At 40.8% G+C, this 24,197-nt stretch overlaps 2 protein-coding genes across 4 annotated transcripts in view; both read left to right on the plus strand.

Annotated features, from left to right (window-relative positions):
• The first annotated feature begins 1,273 nt into the window (after positions 1–1,273).
• On the plus strand, positions 1,274–5,947 carry LOC109630168 (gap junction delta-2 protein-like). The gene is made up of 2 exons (XM_069534749.1): positions 1,274–1,440; positions 2,493–5,947. Exon 2 carries the CDS (start codon positions 2,501–2,503, stop codon positions 3,605–3,607), a length of 1,107 nt encoding a protein of 368 aa, XP_069390850.1. The 5' UTR covers positions 1,274–1,440; positions 2,493–2,500; the 3' UTR covers positions 3,608–5,947.
• A 10,346-nt stretch (positions 5,948–16,293) lies between these two features.
• LOC109630001 (RNA-binding protein Musashi homolog 2-like) overlaps positions 16,294–24,197 on the plus strand; it is a 90,231-nt gene continuing 82,327 nt past the window's right edge. For 2 of the 3 annotated variants that reach the window (XM_020087997.2, XM_020087996.2), the window contains exons 1-4: positions 16,295–16,525; positions 17,220–17,260; positions 17,449–17,530; positions 17,899–17,983. In XM_020087997.2, coding sequence (XP_019943556.1) covers positions 16,464–16,525; positions 17,220–17,260; positions 17,449–17,530; positions 17,899–17,983 — 270 coding nt within the window. In that variant the 5' untranslated portion in view covers positions 16,295–16,463. Of the gene's footprint in view, positions 16,526–17,219; positions 17,261–17,448; positions 17,531–17,898; positions 17,984–24,197 lie in introns of all 3 variants that reach the window. The other variant, XM_020087998.2, reaches the window with a different exon arrangement.

Genomic DNA, 24,197 nt, shown 5'->3' on the forward strand with positions numbered 1-24,197 from the left:
ACCAATGCAGGAACAGAAACAGCATTGTGTTCATCAGTACACACATATTCAAAATTGGTATTTTTAATGAGCGTAAAAGACATGGTTTTTTTATATTGTTGTTTTTCAGGAACCTCATTGGTCATTAACTTGTAACCATAATGTACTATGTTCCAGTGCTGTCTATCTTCAGCATGTATTGGTCAAATGAGGATTTTGACACAGTAATGTCACTAATGTTAGATTTATTGCACTTGTCCCCATGAAAAAACGAACTGTACCACATTTCTCAAAAATATGTGCAAAAGTTGCTGAGATAAATAACTATGTAGGCCTACCAATGTCAACTTTAGGAATTGCCAACATCAGTAGAAATATTCCATCATCCCTGGAAATGTAACCATGCTGCCTAGCACAGCTGAAAACTACCCCATTAACCCCTGTCAAGCCCACTGATAAATACATTTATTTAAATCATAGAGAGACAGAACAGAAAAATGTAAAACTCAAACAAACTGAAGCCAGACTCAACAAAAACAATACAACACACAATATGCCACTCCTGTCAGCAATGCTACCCCTGCCGATAAAAATGGAGCCCTGTCATTGTCCACAGTACCTCTGTGCTGACACATTGAAACAGCAAACGGGAAGCATTAAAAGACATACTTATTATGTCTAACATTTTTATACAGGCTTTTTTGTCTCAGGATGTTGGAGGGGTGGGGCCCCAGTGCCCCGTATCAACCAGCCACCACTGGTTACCACTGACAAAACCCTGGAGACTATTTACAGAGATTATTGTGTCTGGAAGTGGACTGGATTCCTAAATGGAACATGTTTGCACCCTGTTCACTACCAACAATGGCATCCAGAGAGCATGCTCTACATAGTGTATATTTCGACTGACAACCTGTACAACATGAGCCTTCAATACTCGCAAATGAAACTGAGAATATGTTTTCTTTATGTGAGCCACTGGAACTGAATGAATAGAGATACACTAGCTCTAGCTCACACTGGCTGCCACGGCCCTGTGCTCTGATTTAAAAACGTTTGAGGCATCATCTGGAAAAGAAAAGAAATGTAGAGTGATTTATTCTTCTCTTACTTGTGCTTTTCAAGCTGGCTAAAAACAGAACTTTTGCATTAACCTGCATTGTGTTGTCTTTCCAGCTGGTTCCATTTGCTTTTTGTTCGACTGTTCCAGGCTGTTCAGAAAAGGAACCCCCTATTGTGTTTTGAAATCTTTGTTGCACTGTACATTGCCAGCCTTTGTAGCCACATAGCACAATGCCAGTTTCAGATAGACTGGCTCAATTTGTGTGGTCAGCCTATTCTCCCTCACCACGCCCAACAGGATTAATTTCATCAACGCTTAAAATTAAAAATAGCCATGCAACCTGCATGGCAAGGTCTGGATGTAAAGATTTATTTTGGAAAGCTCAAGGTTACACCAAGGTGAGTCCTAATCACATTCTGTTACACTTTATTTTTATGTACTTTCCCCTATAGGTTAATGGTGTAAATGTAGCTTATGCATTTGTCTGAGAACAGTGTCTGTGAAAGACAGGATTGCCACAAAATTACACTTTAATATGTGCACAGTAGTGTTTGTGCTAACTGAGGACACACAGGGCATGTCCTCAGTAATCTTACTGGGATTGGATTTGGACTGAAGAACAGTTTACTCTTTATGATTTTAAAGTTTTACGTAACAAGTTTTGAAAAGGCTTATACCAATATTTGTTTGGTCTGTTTTCTTTAAAATTAAAACTTAATTTCACAGTGCAAATAAGGTTCTCAAAACGTGCTGACTGGTTTCTATTGATATTTAAATGTAAATACAAGGGTAGAGAAATACATGTATGTAAAATCATTTAGTAAATACTGCGACCTTGATGGTAGAGTGTAAGGACACAACACTAGTGTAAGGTATGTGGGCTTGGGATTGTTCTTTCTTTTTTTTTTTTACTCATACAACAAACTTGTCATACAGTTCTATAGAAGTGTTACAATATATCAATACTATTATAATTCTCTGCTAGGTTTTAATATTTAATAAAGTAGAGAAAGCTCTAATCTAATTAACAACAATTAAACTCTTGAGGAGCTTAAAAAAAACGAAATATCTCCAACTAAATCTAAAATGTAGTCATGATAGAGAGTGTGGGAGTGGGTGAACGACAACTGTACTGTTAAATGATATGAGTGGTCATCAAGATAAAGATCAGAAACCTGGTAGTTAACAAATATTTCAAAAATAGTATGCTTCTAGGAGATAGCATGCTTCTAGGAGAGGTACACTGCTGTCAGCTCTAATTTAAGGTTCAGTGTCTTGCCCACTCCAGCATGCAGACTGGGGGATCAAACCATCCACCTTATGGTGAGAGGATGATCCACTCTACCTCCTGAGCCACAGTAACCCATGTCTGCCATCAAACAGCAAGAAAACGGAAATCACATTACTTAACTTGTCCTATTGTAACATTGATGTACTTTCTATCTCTGAGGTTCCACCATGGGCGACTGGTCCATACTTGGTCGCTTCCTGTCTGAGGTCCAGAACCACTCTACAGTGATAGGCAAGATATGGCTCACTATGCTGCTCATTTTCCGTATCCTGCTGGTGGCCTTGGTGGGTGATGCAGTCTACAGCGATGAACAGTCCAAGTTCACCTGTAACACCCAGCAGCCTGGATGTAGCAACGTCTGTTATGACACTTTTGCTCCTGTTTCACACCTACGGTTCTGGGTTTTCCAAATTGTTCTGGTCTCCACACCATCCATCTTCTACATTGTTTTTGTTCTGCATAAGATTGCCAAGGATGAGAAGCTGGATGGTCAAAGAGAACAGGTGATAGCCCAGAAAAACCCCGCACAGAGATGCAGCCACATGGGAAAGGATGGCATGGAGGCCTTGAGGGTTGGCATGCCCACTTACTGTCCACATTACATGGAGGAATGGGACATGAGGGAGAGGGATGCCGTAGAACAAAGCTTCCTGCAGGAGAATTATGGTGAGGTCGGAGAGGACCCCACCCAGCAGTCCAATCAAGTTCTTCTCATCTACATCCTTCATGTGTTACTTAGATCTGTCATGGAGATCACCTTCTTGGTAGGCCAGTACTTCCTGTTTGGGTTTGAGGTGCCTCACCTGTACCGCTGTGAGACCTACCCTTGCCCTACTCGTACAGACTGCTTTGTATCACGTGCTACTGAAAAGACCATCTTCCTGAACTTCATGTTCAGCATCAGTCTGGGCTGCTTTGTGCTCAACATTGCAGAGCTCCACTACCTGGGCTGGGTCTACATCTTCCGCATCCTCTGCTCAGCCTGCTCAACCTGCTGCAGTCAGGAGAGGGACACTGTCAAACTGTACCCAAACCACAATCCCCTCTTGCTGCAGCTCAGGCATTCTTTAAGGGGCCAGCTTGTTCTACAGACCCCAGTAACCATGGCCCAAGAGAAGACAGGAGGTCTGCTTACTCATGCCCCAGCTATCTCCTTTGAAACAGACTCAACAGTGGAATGTACTTCCAAAAGAAGTCCAGAGAGCAGAGACAAACTGAAGGTCAAGCTGGCTAACATGTCCAGGCTGGGACGCACTAAGAAGTCATGGCTATGAGACAGAAACAATGCCATTACCGTTTCATACCTGCTTTAAAATTACTCTTGGGTGATCCTATCATAGGTGGAAGATTGTCAAATCACACCTGGAGTTAGAATGTGTCTCCACGTGTCTCCAGTGAATTGTGATCATATTCCACACATGCAAAAAAATCATCCACATAAACTACATGATGGTGTTTTTAACCAGTTTAATCCATTGTGTATGTGTGTATGAGAGAGAGAGAGACCCCTTTTCCACCAAGGCAGCTTAATCCCGAACCAAAGAAATGACTCTCGGACAGAGAAACTAGTTCCAGAGTGACACCAACCTCTTTGCTGGTCTAGAAGAAAGAACTTCTTACGTCAGAGTCTGGGGGGCAGGATTATCGTGAGTTTGTTGTGACCATAATTTATTTTTAAACATTAACCTTGCGAAACATTTCTCCAGAGAACGATGAATACCAAAGCTAAGCAGCAGTGAAGGAGATAAATTGTCAAATTGAGAGAGAACTGGGCAAGGAGGAGCTGAGTGAATCAATGTACAGTGCAGCTTTACAATACAAATAAGACTTGAGTAATTCCTCAAATTATGGAAAATTATGAAATAGTAGCGGGTCAGTGGTAATCAGCTGAGTAAGCAGTTGTTAAATGTGGCTCAGGACACATTCACATTCACACTGCTGAAAGAATGTGGTCACATGTGTTCCAGAACACCTCTAACTGTGATAGATATAAATTTGATATGAGAGATCAGAAATAAATATGTCCTCATTTGGGTCCACATGTGATTGAAACACCTGAGATGTGTGGTAACATGTAACTACTGAGAAAAGAAACTCTAATACCTGAAACAAACCTGACACAAATTTGTCAACATATTCACAACACATTTCACTTTTATTACATTATTGTGGTAAAATATTGAAATTGTTAATGTGATGCAAGTCTTTTAACTGCAAAATAAATATCACAATAAGAAAGCCAGATTCGAACCAGAGGAGTGATTGTGTGTGTTTTCACTTATCATGTGGGTTTTTAGTAAAATCAGCTTTAAACAAACGTGTTGGATGCAAACGGTGTGAACATTACAAGCTTATATGTGTGATGTAATGAAATTTACCAGAACTTTTCTGAGGTGAAAAGCAGTTTCAAGAAATTGTCCAAGAGGTTGATCAAGTGGAGAGTGGGCCACTGTTCGTATTTGGCAGTGCTCAGTACACGTACGACAATGGGGTAGAAACTGTTTCTAAGTCTATTTGTCTGTGATGTGATGGACCCAAAGCATCTGCCAGGGCAATCTGCTTAAACAGTTGATGTCCAGGGTGTGATGGGTCTTGAACTATGTTGGCTGCTCTGCTGAGGCAAAGTGAGGTGAAAATGTCCTCCAGAGAGGGCAGTGGGTAGCCAATGATTTACATTCAAGGAAAACCAATGTAAACCATCTTTATCATGTAAAATTATTTTTATTAAACAGAGGCAAATATAGTTTGAGCTGCCTTTCAGTTTATGGTTTACAATGAGCAGCAGTATGCGTCTGTGGGTGTGACACCAGATAACTGCTTCTCCATGAAGTCTGGGGGATCTGCCCGAGTTAGCAATTAGGACTCTACGTGGTGTACCATTGTACTTTTTCTATAAAGAGGTTGGAAAATGTGGACTCTTCTGGAACACAGCATCAGTGCTAGCCTGATAGCCTGCTGGATTTTGGGGACTTTCTCAAACTCATGATGTTTTTACTCAGAACAGAGCCAAAACATCCAGTGAGGGGTCACTCTGTGGATGGAAATACCTTGTTGATACAGGTAAACAAGCTGTGGTGAGTCAGGTTCTTTACATGTAGATGTAAAGAACCTTGTCTGGTCTGATGAATTTTTCTGCTAAGGCTGCAGAATCTCAAAGAATTATCCAACATCTTGGAATTCATGACACAAAGAACTGAAGCTGTTTCCAGAGTAAATGGAGGAACTACCAAGTGTCAGTGTTCCTAATAAAGTGCTTGGTGAGAGTATTTTTCTACTATCTAAAACTAGAGAAGCTGTGAAATTGTGTAGCCAAACAACTACAATTTCTTACTTTGGGTAATAACACAAAATTAAACAAACTACTGTCACAAGACGGACTGAAAAACTATTATTATATGTGTATTATTACGATTATATTGTGTTTTTAAATATGCATGACTGTTGTTATTTTGCAGTTTGTTGCTGAGAGATGTTATTTTTCATTTACATTTATTAACTGATGATTCAACAGCAATTATGTGCACATCTAAAACTACAAAACAACACTTTGTACCCAAATCCTGACAGTGTCATTCTGCTGCTAACTACTCTGTTGTTAAATGATAAAATGTCACACTCAGAAATGTGTCCCTGTGATTTAATTCAAGTCATAGCACTGCCTTTTTTCAGAATTGTCTCACTCACATATCAAAAAGAAACAAAACAATCTACATATGAGCTAAAACGTCATCATTGTGTTCTCACAACTACATCCTGCTGGGGGCCACTAGTTTAAAACTAGAATGGCACTTAGTAGAGCCCTTACTTCCACCAAGGCCCAACAGTCCCTTTAAATTCAATCAAGCTGCACCAAATTTCAGAACTCATAAATATCATTCTTGTAAGCATGCCTGATTTTTACAATCATATTTCACAAAGGTATGGAGCAACACCCAATATAACTCACGGATGACTGTGGACTGTTTGCTCTGTTCTAACTGTAAAAATATATATTTTAAGAAAAAAGTTGTTTATGAAAATGAAAAATCTAGTGAGCACAGTGGCAGACTGCTAGCTGCCTATTCAATTATCTATCATATAAAGTTATTCAAAATAAACCATCTTACACAAATAATATTGAGATATGATACTTTTGTAAAGAAACTAAAACCCTGTGCAGACTGATTTAGTGCTAGACTGATGGTTGCCAGTTTGCTAATTCAATTTTTTGTTAGATTTTAGTTTTTAAAGTGCATGGATTTTTATTGTGCTACCAGGACTGATACGTTTTTTATAAAACGGACATGAGTAGGCATGGGTCAAGTCAAAGATCGGTACCACACAACACCAGACTTCTTGCAATTAACCACAGACACACAGACATAATCACATTTTCATGGCTCCAGTCCATGGATGAATGGATGGATGCTTACCAAGCATAATTTATTTGTAATCAATTTTAAGAATAAAAAATGTGAAGAAACAAAACTGCTACAAAGAATACATAATGAGATGAGATACAAAAAGTCTACCAAGAGTCAGGCCAAATCTGAATATATACACACATATATACACAAATCTTGTAATGATTACATGTTACCAAATAAGACAAAGTACAGACTAAAAGAGCTTGAACAAACAAGATGAGAATGAGTCTGGGGAGAACACTATAAATTAATATCAAGTAATAATATGTTATATTTGAATAGCTAACAGGCTTTCATCTGTTCCCTGTAATGAAACCTGAGTTAGTCCTATGCTGCAATGACGACAGGAGCACAAGACAGACAGGATTAAACCAAGCATGGTGCTGTTGTATGTTGTAAATTAGTCTGCTGCACTCTGCAGTTGGGTTCTTGTTGCTGATTTTATGCATGAAGTAAACTATTCTCTGAGCAGTTGAAAGATCGTTCCCCAAATAGCAAGTTGAGTTTCTTTCCAAAAAGGACTAATCCTAACCCCTATTTTCCAATTATGATCAAAACCACTCATTAATTCTGAATTCTTTCACTTGACATTTTCCTACCCTTTCCCCCCCTCTGGGACTAACTTAATAATGATAATGATCCTTGATAATTGTTTACTGACGATGTGTTTTCATAATTGCATCTTGTTAAAGGCAGAGACCAGTGGGGCCTAATGGCAAGGGGATGGGACATTTGTGTAATGTCATTTAAAGTGAACAGGGCTGCAGGATGCTGTGGTTGCAGGCAGCCCTCTGAAAAGAACACCAGCAAAGGTCAATTTAGTGGGAGACACAGGAGACAATTAATTTTATTCAAGAGATGTTTTCTTTGTGACTTGCCCAGTAGATTATTTTCACCTATTTGCATGATATACCATTATGTGTAATGATAATAATAGTAATAAAAGTAAATTTAAAATGAGGTAGTGCAGGGTTTGTACTTGCAAATGCAAAATGCAATGTTAGCCAAAAAGGATTGGTTTAATGGTACATCACAATGATTGATGGTTGATATTAAAATAAAACTACACATGCATCATGGGGCTATGAGTACACAGTCTTCTCCTGTGGTACAATGAACTTCAGGATTTCTTGGTTCGATATATAGACCATATAGATGAAGATTATTATGTGTGGAAGGCTTGAAACAATGCCACAGCACTTAACCAGCCTCAACAACAACTTTTATCAGCCCTTATTTCATAATCATTGGTGCAGACATGCAAGCTTCTCTGAGTGGTTTACAGGGGCCATGTTTAATGCTCAGAGATGGTAGCCCACCTGAGCAGTATTCACTCAATCTAACACAATCAATTAATCTAATAAACTTGTTTTATTACAAATACAACAACATAGTCTATCTAAAAGGGCCTGAAGAGTTGGACAGGTGGGTTAATACACATTTTGATCAGACTGGTTCTGTATGTGTCAAAAGAAAGCTCTGTACTATTTTCTTGGGAGTGCCAGGAGTGTAATGAGAAAACTAGGAGAGAGGGAAAAAACGCAGTGCAGGTGCTGTTTTAGTTGGACATTCCTAAATACATCGGCTGGAACTAATCAGGGCTGTCAGCTCTGCATGCAGTATTCTTCATTCCGTGTAACAGGATGACCAAGGGGATAAAAAGACTATAATTGTAACATCACAGTGACTCAGGCATCCACCTGTGTTTCCATAAATAGCACATAAACTCTTTTCTTTTCTTTAAGTAACATCAGGATTATCACTGTGTATAAAAAGCTTATATTTCCTCCTCTCGAGACCATGCTGGGATTTAATAATGCCATCCTGGTTGGCCTGCTCCGTCTGACCGTTCATTTGTGGGTGATGAGGAGAGACTTGCAGTAGCCCCCAGCGCCCGACAAAAAGCCTTCCACACTTGGGACGAGAACTGCGGGCCCCATCCCGATACAATGTCCGAGGAGATTCCATGAAACATGGAGGGTGAGGAGGTCTGCAGTCTCTGTGGCTGAGGCAACTTAGGGAGAAGAACAAAATGAACAGCCTTAGAAAGCAGGTCAATAATGGTCAAGATAGTAGTGTTACCTTGCAAAGGCAGCAGACTGGTAAGAATGTCCACAGCTATGTGAGACCAGGGTCTGCTGGGGACAGGTAGTGGGCGCAGGAGACCGGCTGGAGAATGATGGGAAATGCCTTTTGACATGGATGGCCACCAGAATCTGTCGAAGGTGAAGGTGCGATGAAACCCTGGGTGACAGGTGAGCTTGGAAGAGTGTCCCCACAAGAACCTGGGAAATGACTGACTCAGGCACAAAGAGAGTGTTAGGTGTGCCATTACCTGGGTCAGGGTGTAAGTGTTGGGCCTCCAGTACCAGGATCTCCACCTGCACCTGGGGCAGCTGCAACCACACAGGAGGGGGAGGGATGGTCTCAGGCTTGATATTCATCTGAAAAAGAGCGGGAATGTAGTGAGTCCAAATGGCATGACCAAATACTCTAAGTCACCCAGAGTGGTCGGAGGAGTGTTTTCCACTCATCCCCCTCTCGATCCAGATGAGCTTGGAAAGACAGTGGCTTGGTGAAGATGCTCGAAAGCAGGGTCAATAAGAGGGAGAGGGTATTTGTTTTTAACTGTCATTTCATCCCCAAATTCAATGCAAGGACTGAGTGTCTTGTCCTTTTTGGCCATGAAGAAGAAGCCTGCGCCTACAGGTGAGGAGGAAGGGCAAATGAGACAAGCTGCCAGGGAGACATTTATGTAGTTCTCCATAGCCTCTCTCTCTGGACAGGAGACATACAGATCCACTGCTTGTGAAGACAGGAAACACAAATTCACTGACCAACCTTTCACAATAAGGGCAACTTAATAAAATAGCTTACTTGCTTTTGGTGATGATCCACCACGGAGTTACAGCTGAGTTTATATAGCTACAGGGTTTATCTTGAAAATGTGTGAGCAGTAATGCAGCATGCCTGCAACAGCATCAACTCATCTGGCACTGATTTCACTCTCAGTGTTTCTTTAGAAACAGACACAGAGCAAAATAATGATAACAATTTTATAAACTTAATTTCTATAGAACCATAAAAGTACTTTGGAGAAATGAAATGCACCCAGTGATGTAGGGATTAATGCCTCAATGAATGTAACATAAGATGGAAGGTGAATGAAACCCACTTGATTACAATAAAAACAAGATCAATGTGTAAGGTTTTAAAGTGTTAGGGCTTTTACATAAGGAGGAGGACATTAAAATACAATTCTCAATGTTACAGAAAAAACATGCTGACAATTGTGTGAGACTTCTGTTAAAGACAATTATCAACATGGGTTCATGTTCCCTGGAGGGAGATGGATTCAGTACAATCCAAGGCTATACATTTTTCACTTATTTAAAGAAAAGTAGGATTTCTACATTACAATTAGACTGAATTTATTCTTCAGTAACTTCTCTCTGGGTTGCTTCTTCTTCTTCTTATTGTTGTTCTCAGCCCCCTCACCTCTACCTCCATGCAGCTTCACAAAGAATAGAACCCTTGGGGTGCAGGACTTCATCCACATCAATCATCCTGAAATGTGGAAACGGGAGATTCATGTTTCCTTAGGGTGGGAGCTATGGCTGTTGCTGTCAGCTAATGGTGATTGATGAGCATGGTTACAACAGGGCACCTGGGCCGATGCACATGGCTTGACCGGGGGAGCATGTTGGCTCCAACACACCAGGGGGCACTGCTATTCCCTCTACAGTACAGAAAGCCTGGGGCAGAATATGTAGCAAGGCTATCAAATTCTCTGTAGGAAGAGCAGGGGTTGAAAGATGTTTGATAGAGTCAGTCGTTGTTGAAATTACAAATGAATCATTTGTCCTGTGTCATTATCTTCTTTTGGCATCCTAATATTTTAGTTCACCTCTGACACATAGGAGATTTGGTGTCTGGCAGTGTTTTGGAAGCATTGTTTGGTTTCTGGACATCTGAGTGAATAACAAAGCTGCCATAGAGTCTGTTAAGTGTCATTATTAGACAGGTGACTGTGAGCAGATCCATTACATGTACTATCCATAATGTCCAGTGTCAAGGTGTTTTTTACTATGAGTTGAATGTAAACATTCAAACTTTTAGTTTTGTCTGTGTTCTGTTGGGTGAATTACGGCAGTGTATTGTGGGAAAAACAAGATGAAGGTTTGTTGCTTCTGAGTTATCCTCATGTGAATTTCATTTTATGAGCATTCACTCAACTCTCTTTCTGCCATAATTCTCATTTCCCCAATAAATCCTAAATCAACAAATTTAATGTTTTTGCACTCTGTATTTTTAATGTACAATTCTCCTTATACACTTTTGCAGTATATCATAGGACATGCTGCATGTTTAGATATTTAGTTAAATAGAAGTGAGCAAATATCTTATTAGGTACAGGTGAATGTCAGCTAATGTCATCAATTAAAATGCATCAAGATGTAAGGTAAACGTCAGTGTTGTTTTAGCTATGACACAATTTGTCCTTTGGGTGGTGCTCTAAGCTGGCTACGACTTTACATTTGGAGCTTTTGTTTGGTATGGAGAAGAGCAGAGAGAAGCAGAACCTTTCACTAAGTGAGCGACTGTAATTGCTCTCAACCATCCAACAACTGCCAGTGTTTAAACACAAAACACAAAATTTGTTTTAAAATGTTGTGTTCACGTTTTCTACATTGATTTTTAAGGCATAGACTACTATGCTAAAATATATCAAAGAGATTGAAAATATAAAGTTACAAAGAAGCACAAAAGCCACTGTGGAGAGTTTCCCCAACTATCAGAAATTTGTTATATTGACTAATTCTGACTGAAACCTTCTCTTACTCTCTGTCAGGCTTCAGGTTCATTATCACCACAGAGGAAGGAAAGGTAGGGTTCTTATCCCTCAACATATGAAATATGTAAATCTGTTCAACCACTTTGAATGAATGGGAAAGTGGTCACAGACATACGGACCACAGCTTATATTACATGGTCTGTTGAGAAATCACTGAAAATTGAGTTGTTCAAAAAGTGGGCTAAAGATATGTCCAGCAGGTGGCAGTAGAGGTTAGCAGGAGACAGACTGAACCTTCAACATAATACTTAAACAGCTGCTACTGCAGACTGAAAGGAATACATGTTATTGGATTATCTCTAATGATTGAATAATAATGATTTTTGAAGCAAAATATCTCAAGAAAAGTTCTGGAAAAACATGTTTTCTTTACATTCCCTGCAGATGTAAACCCAAGCTTTTAAATCTTTACTTTCCTTAGTATATTCAAAAATACTCTTAAAGATATAATATGTAATTAAAATAGGTAGGCATGAGGTTGTAGTGGGGGAGGATGAAGGGATGTAGGTAGGGATGAGGATGTAGTAGGGAGGTAAATGGATGAGGGGAAGGGAGGGTCGAGAGATCTGAGACAAACGAAGCAGGATGGGTTGACTGGTACAAGAAGGGTTGATGGGTAATTGGAGCAGTGGTTGAGGCGTGGTCCTGCTCCCAAACCTAAGTTAAATTATTAACTTCATTTCACTAGCATGGACTATACAACAACAGTGTAATGTTATTGGATTTTTTAGATGGACGAATTGATGTGAAGGGCAAGGATGAATATGAATGAAGGATTTCTGTGTCAGGCTGCTCAGCAAGGATATGCCATGAACTGGCTTGTGTCGGACCCCCCAAGAAAGTCATATTTAAATTGAGCTCAGTTGCGTTTGAGCTTGACAGATATCATTGAGTTTACTGAGGATGTAGGAACGATGTGCTTGTAATGACCAGGGGCCAAGGACCTCGGTGGTTTGATCTGAGATGCCCAGTCTGTCCACAGTGGATGATGCTCTGACGGAGAAAGAATTGCAGGTATGGTGATCAGATGAAAATGCCTGAAATGCTGAGTACCTGGAGCTGATATATTCGATCAGAGGCTTGTATGGGCTGAGAAGGAATCAAGGTTAAAAATGTGGATGGGGAAAGTAACTCACAGCTGTCTAACTCCGTCAGAGTGTAAATATGAGAGTCAGGAGCATGAATTGAGATGTCTGTTAGGCTGGGTTGGCAATAAGGTTTGTAAACAGCGGTAGTCGGGGTGAATTCGGAGCACCTCAGGAAGCCAAAGAAAGCTAGCAGAAACATGGCCTCTCAGGTTAGATCGACTGTGTAGCCTGGACGAAGAGAGCAGATGCAGAGGCTGACAAGGTCTGAGGTGAGTGGTAGGCTGTTTGCGGGGAGGACGGATTCCTGTTTCTGCAGTGGCCAATTTGACAAAGTTGATCCTGGCCAGGTAGGTCTGGATGGTTGAGGACCTGATTTTTTTGAATGAGTGAGCATGAGTGATAACATTGCATATAGACATGACATCTGGAGAGGGGAAGGGTGGTATAAGGCATGGAATGCCTTGAAACTATTCCAGCCGGTGAAGTAGGCTGAGAGAGTGCTTGGGTGAGGCTGTTAGGGATGGCTTCTTGGGAGGCGTGAATGGATTTCCAACTGCCGAGGTAGTTGAAAATGGTGGCTAAAAGCGGTGGGACTGGAATGGGATGAGTATCCAATTCAGGGGCCAAGATTAATGTGAGTATGTGCAGGAATTACATAATGACCTTTGTTGAGGCTATATACTACTGCGTTGTTATCACTGTGCATGAGTATGGACTTCCTGGATCATGCCCCCCAAAATGGCTGCTATGACCATGGGATATATCTCATGAAGTGCTGATAAACGACAGCTGGAGTCTGAATTGAGAGATTTACATTCTGGGGGCCATGAGAGTGAGACATTACCCTCTGCAATAGCCACCGAAACCTGGGGAAGAGGCTGTGTCCATGTGGTGTGGTTGGATATCTTCAGGGTGAGTGATAAAGTCATCATCAGATTCCATTCCAAGAGGACAGAAAAGTTGCAACAGGTGCATTTACAGTTTACATGCATCTTCCAGGACAACTCTATCATGAGAGACAGATCTATTTTTAGCCTCTTTTTACCAGAGTTTTTCCGTGTGGCCAAGCCTATTGGGCTGATGCGGAACTCTGGAAAAGGAAGACTGTTGAATGAGCCTTTCATGAATCTGTCTTTGACCTTTAGCCAATAAGGTGTCGACAGTTTGAGGTTCAGTGAGAAGGGACAGGTTTAGGGTGGTGGAAGGTTTTGGAAAGTATTTGTATACCAGGATGGAAAGCATTTGTAAAGCCATTGATGAGAGAGTGGACAAATTGTCTATCTGGATGATTTTGTAAAGCTGTGGCAAGGACATTTACCGTAACGGGTGTGCTGAGGTGCTGATGGTCAGACACAGATGTTCTCTCAGTTATTTTGACTGTCCTTAGGTTTTTTTGAGTTCTTTTTTTTGCCTTTTATTTAATTCAGTTTATTTATTTATTTTCTTGTTGTACAGCACTTAATAAATAAACATAACTTGATGCATATGGAGGACTGAGTCCAAATAAACTGCACAGTGTGTTTAATGCTGATGAGGCAACATGTCATCCAGTGTAACAATGTATCAATTTGATGTGTCTTAGGACGACAATGGTGCTCTGCGGCACAGAGGAATAAGATAAATCAGGCTTTGCTACACAAACAAATACGAGTCAATAGAGTCATATCACCTGGATTTTTTGACAATAAGGGTGTAATAGAGGATCACCAGATGCATCCTTTGAATACAGCTTGAAATATGAAGAGAATGTCTGTCAGTGTTTCACTCACTCTTCTATGCCTTAGTTAGAGCTAGCACTCTTAGCTGGTACTTCACTGTTTGGTACGTGCCCCAGACTAGGCCACGTACAGGGTTGTCTCTGCCAGCTGTTAGATGAAGCTCTGCTTTGATGTGCAGAGCCACAGCTCTTTGATGGGGGTTCATTACAATCAGAACCAACAGCATTTGTTAAAGGGCCTCCTTGATGTGCCTGCTCCATGAAGCACATATTCTAATTTGAACTCAACACAGTGTGTCCCACAGTGTGTCTGTCATGGCACTGAAGTAGCCCCAGTGGATTGCAGTATGTTTCATTTACAGCTAGACTTGCTTCTAGACTGCGGTCAGCTTCCAGTAGGAGATCAAGATGTTCTGCTTTCACTTATAGCGAACACATTTTATGGTCCATTCAAACACAGTTGATAAAAAGGTACTGAATAAATGCTTGTTACATGCTGCCCATTGTGCTTTTTTTCCCCTCCTCCTTTTCCTCACTCTTTCTCCTCACTGGCGTGTGTGATGAGCATGATTACATGGAGCAAGATTCAAGGGAGGCTGGAGAGACGCTTTCTCTCTCTGTGTGTCATCAGAGTTTGCCGGCAGCCACTGCCATTGTGGTACAGTGGTTTTTGTCCTTTTGAGTTGGAGGTCTGCAAGTCCTTTTGGTTTTTGTGGTTGGTCGAGATCATCCCATCTTTTCGTTCTTTTTGGGAAGGCCACCACACTCCCACAGATACATTTGTTTTGTCTTTGTTTTAACCATTTGTCTGGTGTGGCGTCTTCTTAACATGTAGCGTTCACTGGGTTGAGCCAAGCAAAAATGTTTAGGCTGTGTAACAATGATATTGAATATTAAAAACAAATAACTGTGTTGTGGATTGAATTCTGTGTTTTTCACTTAGTAGTAGTTGTTAACTTTTACAAATACTCATTGTGTACTCGTAGGATAGTACACTATTCATATTAGAAGTATCATTAAAGTATAATTTAAAGAGTCTCTAGCTTTCTAAAATGTGGCAGCGTGTGTCCTGACAAGAATCAGGAATAGAGATCACATTTCTCCTGTGTTAGCTTCACTACATTGGCAACCTGTTAAATATATAATATAATTTGAAATTCTCCTCCTCAAGTATGAATAATATAATATGACACCATTATACCTTAAAGAGTTCATAGTGAATAACCCCACTAGGGCACTGCGCTCCCAGGATTCAGGCTTACTTGTCATCCTTAAAGGGTAGGAGGCAGAGCCTTCAGCTCCTCTCCTGTGGAATCATCTAACAGTTTCAGTTCAGGAGGCAGACACCCTCTCTTCATTTAAAAGTATGCTTAAAACCTTCCTTTATAATAAAGCTTATAGTTGGAGCTGGTCTTGGCAATCTCTTCGAGTCGTCTTCAAACGGTGTCATTTACACCAAGTTTTTTGCCTAAAGGTCCTCGTCTGGAACCGTGTTCAACATTTTTAGACAGTCTGCTATATGGCAGCAGTAGTTCAAACCAAGTTAGATATTACAGTAAAAATGTGTCTTGGAAACCCCCCCGAGACTTTTTCAAACACAATAAAATAGTCATAATACATATTCCTCAGACAGAAGGCCACACACACTCTTTCCTTCCTTTCAACCCAACTAGTTTACAAGTGCTGTTGGACACACCTCCCCACATGCATGAATGTCTATGGATTTACTTGTTTTAACTTGATTACAGTTGTGAGTTGCATGTCAGGCGTTCAGCTGAATCGATTGTTATATTTTGTGACGCAAGAGCCCCCCCCCCCCATGCTGCTTGTCATGTCATTGAAACCGTCCAGAATGCACATCTCTATTTGGAGGTAATGTGGGCGGGTTGTGGAAAGCTGACGTCAGTGTGGTCGGCCGGTGACGGTGGAGGAGGGAGCACAGACCGGGCCGATCCCACGTGTGACGGAGCTGTGTTCGCGGCTCACTGACTCCGCCGCTCCGCTCCGCCTGCCGACCAACTGCCCGTGTGCATCCGCCAGTCACTGCCTGTAGCTGGGTCAGATATGGAGGGAGACGGGAGCCAAGCCTCCTTAGGAAGTCCGACCGATCCGCAGCACGACCCGGGGTAAGGTTTCAGCCCTTCCATACGAACATGGTGTGTTGTTGTTTTTTGTCCGGTCAGCTGCAGCCCTGCTTATGTTTCCAAACGGACCTGCCCCCTTACAGCGGAGTGTACTCCTGGATCGGTCCGATGTATGCCCTTGTTACTCGTATGGAAAGAACACACGCCGAATTACTCTCATGGATAATGAAATACTGACATCCTTATTAACGGATGAACTACTGTTTATTTTTTTTACAAATGTGAGGTTTTTCTGGTGAAGTCATACTCGCACTTTATTTAAATAAAACACTACATTCTGCATGTGGTTCACTTTGCGTTTTGACGGAGCAGGTGAGGATTGTGTCACAGTCGAACCTACGTGAAAAGTTGAACTCCGCTCTTATTCGTCGATCAGTGTTCATCACATGTATGCAGAAGGGAAGACCGTGCTCGTGTCAGGAGTTGACAACCTTAACTTTTGTTCTACCCGGTGTGTTCCTCAACTGCCATATGTTTTGAATGGAGTTCCGCACAGCCGGTTGCACGGGGGCGTTATGGGGCTGCTGCTTGCGCGGCTTTCTAAACGTGAGTCGGGCGGACTCTTCATCACATTGCCTCGGTCTTTGTCCCGAGCTGTTTAATTCTCTGCAGCCCGTTAAACACTGCACGAAACGTCAACGTGGACAAAGTGACATGTTGTTTTTTCATTTGGCAGGAAAATGTTTATCGGTGGCCTCTGCTGGCAAACTTCACCAGGTAATGACAGCATCTCTCTCTCTCTCTCTCTCTCTCTCTCTCTCTCTCTCTCTCTCTCTCTATTTCAGGTCCTCCAATTGACTGTCAAACTGTTATATTCACTGCTGACATCACATTTTCATCTGTTTATTGAGCAGGGAAATAAAACAAACTGTAACCTTCTTATACTTTGTTTTTTTCCCCCACAGACAGCCTTAGAGATTATTTTAGGAAATTTGGGGAAATCAGAGAAAGCATGGTGATGAGAGACCCAACGACAAAACGGTCAAGGTAAATAAATAGAAACATTTCCTTGCTTAGACAACAATGGGAAAAATGCAAGTTTTGTATTTTTGACTGATATTGAGCAGCTATTTAGCTAGAGTTGTTATTGAATGATGGGGTAATGCAGTTTGGCAGTGGCTATGGAGCTATGGAGAATATTCCCTCTATGGAAAGTATCTATTATCTCTTTGAATAACATGACTAACATGAATTAAAGAAGTTGTTAAATGCTATTGGGGCAGGCAAGGAAAATATTTAAATAGTAAATATCAACAACATGGCATCATATGTGCAGGTGTTAGTGTTGTGTCAATTGAAAACTGATCGAGAATCTCGTTAGAAATGTCATATGCTTGTGTGTGGTTTCTCAACAGGGGTTTTGGCTTCATCACTTTTGCAGATGCTGCCAGCGTAGATAAAGTGTTAGCACAGACGCAGCACGAGTTAGACTCTAAACGGGTACGTTCACCTTTCTATTCTAAATGCATGAAAGACATTGACATCTGCTATTTCTAGCATTCATGCATGTGTATCATAGTCATAAACACCTGGTGGGAGCAGAGCGTGGTGACGGAGTCCTTGCAGTGGAGATAGGGACCCTCTCACTCATACACACACACACACACACACACACACACGTTCTTCTCATTTTTAATCCAGTGAGAGCTGTTTTTGTGATTTGTTAATAATGTGTGGACTTCAGCTGTTTTTAAATAATATGCTTTTTATTACATATCCTGTTAAGGACAAAATACAGGGATTTCTTTTAAGAAACCAGATAAATGTTTAAGGTCAAGTAACTGTGGAAGCCAGGGTTTTCATCTTGGTCACATTCAATGAAACCCCCCACCCAGCACTGGTTGAACAAAGTAGGTCAACCTGGGCGACTGTTTTACTCAGGTACTGAGGTACACAGGCACAGGCTTTAGCTGGGCTATTATGTGTTTGTGTCAGGTGGGGGTGGGCTGTTACGTCTTGGAATGGATGAGGACCAAAATGCAGAGGACAGATCCAATGTACGGTCTTAAATATGCCCTATGAGAAGGTGAACAGGTAGACAGTCAGGAAGACAGCGGTAACCAGAAACACAAAAGTCTTGTCATTTGTGTTTGCGAAGACCAAATAGTGTTGTTTTTATTCAGTAACAGTAACTGGTTTGTCCGATGTCACTGTGTCAGTGTATGTTGGTGCGAGCTTGTGAGAGAGAGAGGTAAAGAGAGAGGGGCAGAAGAGAAGTCAGGAGGGGATGAATTCATTTAGTGTAGCTGTGCTGTTAAGAAAGATTTAACCAATTTAACCCTTTCATAAACAAGGTGTGCAAACCCTTCTAATGCACAACATGGGTCAAACATGACCTGTACTCATTTCCTATGTTATTTCATGCATCACTGAGTGTTTCTTTTGAAATCAATTTATTTCATCATGTTCTCATTAAATATCTTGTTTTTGATTGCCACAAATCATTACTTTCATTTTTCCTGTATTACTTTATAATTCTACATCAAGTTTACACACGGATCAAAAATAACCCATGTATGCAAGTGTGATCTTAATAAAAATTGCACACAGGCCTGGTGCACTGGGATCACCAACTGCTGACTTTTCTGTCTTTGGCAGCTGGGCAGATGTTGCACCCTCCATGAGCCTCTCCATATGTGGCTTGACAAGCTCTTTTGCCAAGCTCCACTCATCAAATGAGTCTTTTATATCGTCAAAGGAGCTGTCTTCATTTAGTAGCCATTTTTGACCTATATGTACACGTATGTAAAAGTGATGTAGAAATACAAAACATTATATTTCATTTAGCTGACACTTTTATCCAAAGAGACTTCCAATTAGTGCATTCAACATCTATGAGGGGCCATTTGGGGTTCAGCATCTTGCCCAAGGACACTTCAGCATGGGTCAGCCAGAGCCGCCATTTTGACCCATGTTCTGCATTAGAAGCATAGTCATACAGTACCAAATGAAAAATGTAAATAAGGATTAGTGATGATCAATAACAAGTAAATTGAGGAATACCTGAAATACTAAATGACAAAATAAATTAAGGAGCGTATCTGGAAGAGGCTCCTGACACCTCAGCAGTGCCCCAAAACATGGGCACTATCGTTAACGCCATGTCCAGATTCAAAAGGTAAATGCCCACAGCTTAGCCCTGGCCATCAACAACACAAAGGATCACCACCATCAGCTGAAGAAAATCTCCTTCCCAAGAGCCACAGGGAAACCATGTACACAATCTGGGTTGAACTCACCACTGCCAATGACTGGCCCATGGAAGTGGACCAGGGCAAACAACTTAAGTTCCCAGGCCAGATAACACCACAGCTGTGGTTAGACATGATCATTGTGTCAGACTTCCCCAGCAACTGATCATGCTAGAATTAAGAGTGTGTAAGGAAGAACATATGGATGAGGCCAATGAGAGGAAGCGCCAAGTACCAGGAGCTGGTTGATGTGTGCCTAAGGAAAGGCTGGCAAACCCGTTGTGAGCCTGTTGAAGTGAGCAGCCAGGGTCTTGTTGGGCATTTCTAGGCATCAAATCTGAAAGTGAAGACGTTAAGTAAGCCATCAGGTGACTTTGGATCAAGAGGGCAGATCAGCGGGTGAATGCTGCTAGGACACGAGCTGGGTCACCTGGGAGAGGGTGCATTATTAGGACAGCCTGTAGGCAATTTCATTACATCCATTGCACTCACTGATTAAATGATTGGATCTCAGTGGTCAAAGGTCAAGGTTTTAGCTTCTTGATTGTGATATATCATATCAAGACTGCTTCAGGTAATTTCTTTAACTTTGGACTTAATATGAATCTGGAAATTAAAGTACATAGAAATATGTTTAAGGAAACTGCACTGGTTGGTAGAGGCATAGTCTACAACTGCTGTGTGATAATTCTAGTTATCTTTAATAACACAACTGCTGTCAAATTACCATTTTTTCCAGAGAGGAGAGGGCGTGGATTGGCTGGTTTACTGCCTCAACCCTCAGGATATGTTACCACAGTGTCAAGCATTATAAAAGACCTGACTAAACGTTTACTAAATTAGTTGCCAACTGTTTTTTTAGAATTGATTATAATGGTATAAACTTTATAAATTAATCATCAGTTTAAAGTTCCCTCAATATTTAAAACATGCAATCATAGTTGAGTCTTTGTTATTGTTCTCTGTTTTTTATTTTGCTGAAGAACAGTACATGTCAGTGATGCTAATATGTTTTATATGCTGTCTTTGTGCGTTGTTGAGTTGACAGTTAAACTGACTGAGTCATTTGTGTGTGATTCTCGTGTCTCTCCAATCTCTTCTGTCTCAACATACTGGCCCTGAAAATGACACAATAAGCATTGTAGGTATTTTCAGTTTGAAATGTAGCGTTTTGTGTATTTGACTAGATGTCAGTGGCAGTGGCATCCTCATGTATTGATGGTTTGATTTGACTGCTGCTGAGAAGATTGAGAGCAGTGTGAAGGCGTGGAGGGTGAAATATAGAGCACTTTCACGCTCACTGAGGAGTCTTGGTTTGTGCTGGAGATGACTGCTTGATTTTCTTAATCTCTGAGAACCATATGGAAGCCTGTTTGAAAAAAGACTTAGCTTTTTTTAAATGAACAAGATTATTAACTTTTTTATGCTTTGAAACAAACATTGTGGTCACAGAACTGTTTGTACATGATGCTCAATAATGCAGCGCAGTGTGGCTGTGCATTAAAACCAATGACGGTTCATAAAAATGTATGATATGACAGTATAGTTCATAAACTCCACCACCTCCATGTTAACATGGATCAAATGTTGAGATAGAGCTAATCAGAACTACTTTCTATCCAGCTGCATATAATATACAGGTATTCATTATTTTCTTGCGATATCTTGCATTGTTTTATTGCTTTGTAAAAAAATATGAAAATGGTGAGAAAGGTTGTTACAATGACTATGATCAAAATAGAGGCCAGTTTACTGTCTGTACCTTCAACTCACACTCACTTATCCACGATTACCCTTGCTGGGCTAAACTCTATTTAGTAGTTTTTAACCAATTATTAGTACTCAAGATAACTAATGACCTCCTCCTAGCTGCCAATTCAGGCAACTTCACTATCCCCCTTGCTTCTAGATCTAATTGCAGCTTTTGACACTATTTATCACTCTTTTCTATGGTTCTGCTTGAAACTGGTTTTCTACATATTTATCCAACAGATGCTTTAGTGTCTCCCTTAGTACCTCCTCCTCAGCTTCTACCTCCTGTGGTGTCCCCCTAGGTTCTATACTTGATCCCATCCTCTCTTCTATCTGCCTGCTTTCACTAAGTCAAAAACAAAACATATATTTTCACTGTTACGTGGATGATACACATATCTGCCTCCTCTAGAACCAAATAACTACAAAAAAACTAACTGACCTCAGCATCTGTCTTTAACATATCCAATCACGGATGCCTTCCAACTCAACTGAATGACAATAAAACTGAAGTTATTGAACTTTGGACCACATCTTTTTAGGGATATCTCCCCTCATCTAGGTCATTTTACACCCTCTGTTAAAACTCATGGAATTGATTGAAAATTTGACCAACAAATGAATCAAGTTGTAAAATTAAACTTTATGCAGCTACCAGTGATGGCACAATTAGGGATGTTGGGATGAACCGATTTTACCATAACCGCGGTTTCATAACGTAACAGTTTCATAACGTAACAGTTTCATAATGTAACGGTTTCACAGCCGTAACTATTGTGTCCTGCATCTTGTGAGTCATGTAATTTGTGTATGTGCTATGCGGTGAAATCTCCTCATGATTTACATAATTTGTATGTGCTCTGTGTGCTGAAATCTCCTCTTGTTATAGAGAATTGACTGGACAGTCCTATTTCCACCAACGTTGGCCAAAAAACTCCCATCAGAGGAGTAGAAATCCTTCTTTACTTTTGGTTTCTGACCAGCTCCAAGGAGCGACCGCCATGCCTCTAAATCACTGTACAAATTTCCAATTCATAACCATGCAAGTATGGTACGAGCACAGGGAGGTAACATAGAGCGCCTATTGTCACCTGCACCATATTGTTTCTGTATTTAGTATGACTTTTAGGAAAACAGATGAGGAGAAGAGAGGACAATGTAGAAACTATGATACATCTTGTTATTCATATAGAGCTTTTCAAGAAGTGCAAGTTCTTCTTGAGAGAAATATAATCGTACAAAAGAAATATTTGTAAAAAATTAATTAATGCCATTTCTGGATGTGATTGGAGGTTTAGAGTTCAAGGAAGACGTGTGGTGTGGGACAGCCTCACATTTGGATGTAGACCAATTCACAACATATTTGCTTATACTGGAGATTATACTTATTTTGTGTGACATTAATACTTTTAAATTAATGTCACACAAATTATTGGTTGAATAAGTCAGGCTGCTGCTTACAAGCTACTGAATAACCAACAGTGATGGGATACTAAAATATAGGTGACAGCAATGCTAAATTGATTGGGTGAAGTTATGCAGGTATGCCTACCTCAGGCTATGAAAGCTTAAGCCATGCTGAAACAGTAAACACCTAAGTGTATAAAAATATTTTGTGTACCCGTACAACACCAAAAAATCAAGTCTACTACACAAACATGTTTTCGGGTTGTCCTTCCGTCTTATCCCTGTGAACGCATCTCAAGAATGCCTTTGTAGAATTTCATCAAATTTGGTACAAATAACAACTTGGGCTCAAGGACGGACTGATTTTATTTTAGTGCCTGGAGGTCACAGGCCAAGGCAGCAATGACCTCATGTTACTGTGTTTCAGTTATCAAAAGGTTACAGTGACCTTCATATGAAAAAAAGGATGGAGAAATATGTACACAGAAACTGCACTGGTTAGCGGAGGCATATAACCACAGTGCAGTAATTCTAGTTCATTTTTAAATAAATGGGTTAGCTATTTTTACCATCTATAAATGGTAAATGAAAAATACTTCCAAGCTTTTGACATGGAACAATTTGACGTGGAACATATGGCTGTTGTTGGGAGAGGAAGCTGTTGACCTTTTCAACCTCCTCCCCAATGGTTGTCCCTGCTCCGTCCCCATTGCAACTGCAACACTGACTAAACCCATGAAGGCAGACGGCAACCTCAATGCCTTCTTCAACAAATCCACTCTATACAAGGTTTCAAAATGGACTGTGGCTGGCCAGTACACACTTTCAACCAGGTCAGCAATGTCCACTGAGCAAGTCTTTCAACAAGAACAGCTATGGGAGGGTCAGATTGTATTTACTTCAATGCACAAGCAATTTAAAATTACTGTATGAAAAAAAACAAAAAAACAAAACCATTCATTCCAATCAAAATGACTTCCTTTCCTGTGGAAACACTTTTTTTCCCCAGTTGAACAATCATAGCAGGGAAGCATGATTGGTAAAAAGCATTGTAGGAAGCAAGGGAAAATGTATTTTATCTAGTAAATTCCAGTAACATCAACTTTAATCAGTGGACGTTTTCTTTCGGTACAGCTCAATAAGTACATACACACAAGCAGTGGATTTAGCAAAGCAGCCAAAAACAGCAGAGCAGGAGGCAGAGAGGGACTGAAGAGAGGCTCCTCAGCTTTATACTCTCCAGTTTGATTAGGGCTTGAGGCACCACCCATTGCAGAGGCGGAGCTGAGGATCTGGAGCAGCAC

The sequence above is a fragment of the Paralichthys olivaceus genome, chromosome 11 (assembly GCF_024713975.1).
Source record: "Paralichthys olivaceus isolate ysfri-2021 chromosome 11, ASM2471397v2, whole genome shotgun sequence".
NCBI classification, from domain to species: Eukaryota; Metazoa; Chordata; class Actinopteri; order Pleuronectiformes; family Paralichthyidae; genus Paralichthys; species Paralichthys olivaceus.

Bases quoted from the DNA above. Each gene is read 5' to 3' on its own strand.
- LOC109630168 (XM_069534749.1), top strand. From the start codon at position 2,501: ATGGGCGACTGGTCCATACTTGGTCGCTTCCTGTCTGAGGTCCAGAAC.